The 5,081-nt window shown below is 38.7% G+C and overlaps 1 protein-coding gene across 1 annotated transcript; it reads left to right on the forward strand.

Annotated features, from left to right (window-relative positions):
* The first annotated feature begins 2,821 nt into the window (after positions 1-2,821).
* On the forward strand, positions 2,822-4,119 carry LOC125245159 (complement C1q-like protein 4). Its single transcript, XM_048155653.1, has 4 exons — positions 2,822-3,317; positions 3,491-3,544; positions 3,641-3,772; positions 3,976-4,119. Exons 1-4 carry the CDS (start codon positions 3,299-3,301, stop codon positions 4,065-4,067), a joined length of 297 nt encoding a protein of 98 aa, XP_048011610.1. The 5' UTR covers positions 2,822-3,298; the 3' UTR covers positions 4,068-4,119.
* Positions 4,120-5,081: the final 962 nt, after the last annotated feature.

The following is a 5,081-nucleotide window of genomic DNA, read 5'->3' on the forward strand; positions in this document are numbered from 1 at the left end:
TGATCAGGTGATTCCCTCAGAGAGTGAGGAGTGCACTAGCAAGGGGGAGGATGTATTTGTTGTGCATGATGATGTCTTTGTGTCAGCAAAACATGCAGAACTCACCAACTGGAAGAAGAATGACGTGTTTGAAGAAGTCACAGATGAAGGTCAGAAATGTGTCTCAACAAGGTGGGTGTGCACACTTAAAGAAACAGCTGCAGGGGTTGTGCCTAAAGCTAGATAAGTGGCAAGAGGCTTTGAAGAGTTAAACACACAATATTTGCCAAAAGACTCACCTACATGTTCTACAGAATCCTTGAAAATGATCATGGCAGTTGTAAGTCAAACAAATGGCAGCTGAACTCCATAGACATTAAAGCAGCCTTTTTGCAAGGTAAAACACTGGAGAGAGACATTTACATTCGTCCACCACAGGAAGCACAGAGTAAAGGAACTGTGTGGAAGTTAAAGAAGTGCGTTTATGGTCTAACAGATGCTTCTTTGTACTGGTATCATAGAGTTAGAGACACAATGAAGCAGTTGGGAGCTCGAGTGTCAAAAGTGGACCCAGCAGTGTTTTACTGGCTCGATCAATATGGCAAGGTTTCACAAATATTGTGGTTAGCAAGACAGAGTAGGCCAGACATTATGTGTGACATATCCATCCTGGCATCTCACACCAAACATGCAACTGTTCTGACTCTGCACTGTGCTAACAAACTCATTAGGAAAGTCAAATCAGAAGATGTCGTGTTGAGGTTTCAGTACCTGGTAGAAAACGGTTCCCTCAAACTTGTGGTGTCCAGTGATTCCTCTATGGGAAACCTCTCTGACGGAGGCACACAGGGTGGACATCCTGGCAGTCCAAGCACATCCGGAGAGTCGTGCGGAGTACATTAGCAGGAGAGACTCTGGCCCTTGCAGATGGGATTGATAGTGCAGTTTTTCTAGCTACTCTCTTCTCAGAAATCACCACCGGGGACTGTTCGTCCAAAACTGTGCCCATTGTATGTGTTACAGACAATCATTCTATTCTCGACGCAGTTAAATCCACAAAAACTGTCACAGAAAAAAGACTGCGCCTTGAAATCAGCAGTATGAAGGAGCTCATACACTCTGGGACTATTCAGCAGGTTGTGTGGTCCGCCACCAAAGAGCAGCTGGCTAACTGCTTGACCAAAAAGGGGGCATCAGCACTTGGACTACTTAGGGCACTCAGTGAAGGTGTTTGCAAACTTAAAACCTGAATGAACTGTACAATACTTTGCTTTTTTGTGTGTTTAACTAACATATACATTTCCTTGTTTACCTGTTCTGAAAAGTAATGTTTACAAGCTGCATTCTTAAAGCACTTTTCTTTAAAGAAAAAAAGGGGAGATTGTTAAGTTATGTTTTCCCTTGTACATACAAGGTTTTGTGAGTAACGCGATGTTTGGAGTATTCTGTGAGTTCGCGCAATGTCTGCTGGCCACTGTGTAACTGGGGGGAAAAAGTGATGGCAGTAAAAGTTACCGCTTAAAAACAAGTCTGTTTATTGAGTCAACATACAGTGTGTGCTTACTACTTGCAGACTTAACAGCCAGACTTGACTTTATCTAACCTGAGAATAACAATAATAAGGTTAAAGATGATAAGATCAAAGTACACACTGCAAAACAACAGCTCACATTATGATACTGTAAAACAAGTTATTGTAAACATTATCATAAGTGCATAAATAATACAATTTCCCAAAATCTAGGGCATTCTTGTACAGGAAAAGTTGTAAATCAGGTTAATAATTAAATTTAATGCTTTTATACATGTCATTTATTTTATTAACTTTACAAGTTTTGTGTTGAATAATAATATTGAGTATACCCCCATTTTCATAGACAAGGCTTAAAATAGTCCCAGATTAAAATGCATGTTTGAGCTGTTTTAACTGAAAGCAACTTGTACTGACAGATCTTAAATTATTTCAGTGCCATTGTTTTGTGTCAAAATTCACACCAGTATTTTTTTTCAAGTGAATGTTTATAAAAGCCACCTCAATACCCTAACTGATCTAAGGCCTAAGCCAGCTAAGCCCTGTATGTGAAACCTGTATGTGAAGGTCATAGTTTATCTTCAGTATATTTTGTATGTAATTATACAGTAACAGCAAGGTACGAATGAAACTGATTTTGTCCTCAAATTATTATTATTTTTGTATTTATTAATCCATATTTAGTTCTACTTCTGTTTTTTATTTTCTGTGTAAATAAACATCCAATTTTCCTTTTTTTTATGTTGCCATAACATAAAGCTGGTAAACCTGGTTACTTTTGTAAAATATTCACATGGATAACAGAGAGTGGAGTGACCATCTATATCAGAGGTCAGAAATATATATGAGATCAGGATAATCACTGACATGTGACAATAGCTAATGTTTTTAATTTAAATAAAGTCACTCAAACTTGCATATGGGTGTACATTTGAGATGATAATTCCTCATAGTCACACAGACTGTTTTATTAAGTTAGGTGCTATAAAGTGTAAAGAAATTTTAATCTTCCCTAGCGTCCAAATCAGATTACCTTACATGACCGGTGGTTCCTGTGATCCAACAATCTTCTGTGATTATCACTCCGCATCCTATAATGTTGACGACTGCTGATTAATATGAATTAAAAAATAAACAAACACAACTGAGAGATGAGTCAAAAGTTATCTTCTGTTGAGATCAACATTGTGCCACAAATGTTGTGAATAGAAATAAACATCAACTGAACCTGAAACATGCCTTTGATTATGATTAACAATTAACTTGAACTACTTATTTATCTGAAGCAATATAAATCAAGTACAAAAGACAGTAAATCAGGACACTATAAAAGAACATGAGAGGCTGTGAGGATGACAGAGCAAGAGCTGGAAACAAACATCAGTGAAGAATGAAGGCTTTAGTATGTATACTGCTGCTGTTGGAAACCTTTGTGTTTGTCGTCCAGCAGCAGGTAGATGGAGGACTCAATGAGAATGAGATCAGTCAACAGATCAGCTCTGAGGACGGAAGACAGAATCCACCTAAAACAGACACTTTGAGAGCTGAAGCTTCAACTGACAGACAACAATACTGTGATCTGGGCATCCCTGACATCCATGCAGCACTGAGAGAACTGACCGCCATCCGTTACAGTGCAGAAAGAAAATATCAGAGAACTGACCGCCACCGTTACAGAGCAGAAAGAAAACATCAGAGAACTGACTGCCACCGTTACAGAGCAGAAAGAAAAGAACAGAGTTTTAGAGACGCAACTGAAGGGAACAACAGACGTTTATCCTGGAAGAGATGAACAAGAAACATTTTGGTACTTCACCAAAACATTCACTCTTTTATCAATGATCCTCAATTAAAACACCAATGTAATACACTGTATAGTGTAAATGTTAGTGTAAAGTTGAGTGTATACTGTGTAAAATGTGTTATCTATTACAATAATCAGTGTAAATGTCATTTAACAAAATCTTTGTTCCTTCACAGAAATTACAAATCTTACTCTGAGTCAAGTGGAGGAGTTGAGAAAGGAAAATAGAGGTGAAAGTGTGCTTGAATGATGGTTAAATTCAGTGTATTCATTCTCAGAGTAATACAGTAATAAATCACAATATTGCTTATGTTTTTCAATAACAGACAGAGAAATAGCTTTTTCAGCTTCAATGCTGGAATCTGGCGGTGGATATATTGGTCCTTTTACCACTGAAATCACACTAACCTACAAGAAAGTCTTCACAAACATAGGGAACGCCTACAACCCAATTACAGGTAATTATCAATGAAATGGAGTCATAAAACTCAGTTTATAGTAATGAAAACCTTCTGCTCCATTCAGACCTCTCTGCAGTTGTGTAATGTGTATAAGAGAATTAAATTATCTGCCATCTTTCAAAACTATTACACAGTGTGTTTGGTAATTGAGCAATCATACAGGAAACAGCTGATTCTGTATCTCTTGTTATTTGATTTAGGTGTTTTCACAGCCCCACTGAAAGGAGCATACATGTTCAGAATCAATGTACATGGTCGTGGCGGAATTCAATCAACTGCATCCATTTATTAAGAATGGAGAGCGTTTGGTTATGGCATATGATACTCAGCCTCAGAATATTTTAAACTCCTCGAATGGAGTTGTGTTGATCCTGGAGGTTGGAGATGTTGTCTATGTGAGACTTTGGCCTAACAGTAGGATACATGATGACATGTATAACTACAACACTTTCAGTGGTTTCCTACTGTTTCCCTTAAGATAAAAGAGAATATCACATTTGACTCAAAAGTGTTTTGTCAAAGTAGTAAACCTAGAATGTTAAATAATACCTTTTTAAGACTATCTTGTTATTGATCCTTGATCTGTATCTCTTCATGCTACATAAATAAATAAGAGAAAGAGACATTATGTCATTTTCTTTTCCTCATATTTTCATGAATATTTGCCCAACAATTCTTGTGTCGTGATCCCAGGCTGCGTTCCGGTTTGTATTTTTAAATGCCCTTCCCTCGCTAACTTCCCTCAGTCTCGTTGACTCGGATATACGCCATTGCTTACATTGCACAAGTGCCCACTTCTAGCGGAACCTTTGCAATGGACTGAACTGGAACGTCCTAAGCACTTGATCACTTGGAATCCGCAATGGAGCTGATTTATTATTTTTCCCCTTACAAAAAAAACACGAAGTGGAACACACTTCAAAATGGCGAAAGGGATTCCCCCAAGGGGAAGTGTTTAGGGAAGTTTGCGAGTGCGTGTCTAAAACTGGAGTGGAACGCAGCCCCAGTCTGTCACAGGTCTACCATGTCTGAATTTCACTTCCCATCATCCCTCCTTGACTTCAGCTGCACTCCTTCAGCCATCAGCTCTCCTGAATGATAATCACGCACACCTGCACCTCGTCTTAACCCTCATCACTCAGGAAATATAAGCACACCTTGCTTCATTCACTGTCCAGTCTCATTCTATGAATAGTACCTTCTCCAGTGTTTCTCTAACATTCGCCAAGTGATGTTCTCCAGTGATTCTCCTGGGCTTGCCCCCTGTGTTCCTCCAGTGTGTTCTTCTCTAAAGCATCTCCCTTCA

The sequence above is a fragment of the Megalobrama amblycephala genome, linkage group LG14 (genome assembly GCF_018812025.1).
Source record: "Megalobrama amblycephala isolate DHTTF-2021 linkage group LG14, ASM1881202v1, whole genome shotgun sequence".
NCBI classification, from domain to species: domain Eukaryota; kingdom Metazoa; phylum Chordata; class Actinopteri; order Cypriniformes; family Xenocyprididae; genus Megalobrama; species Megalobrama amblycephala.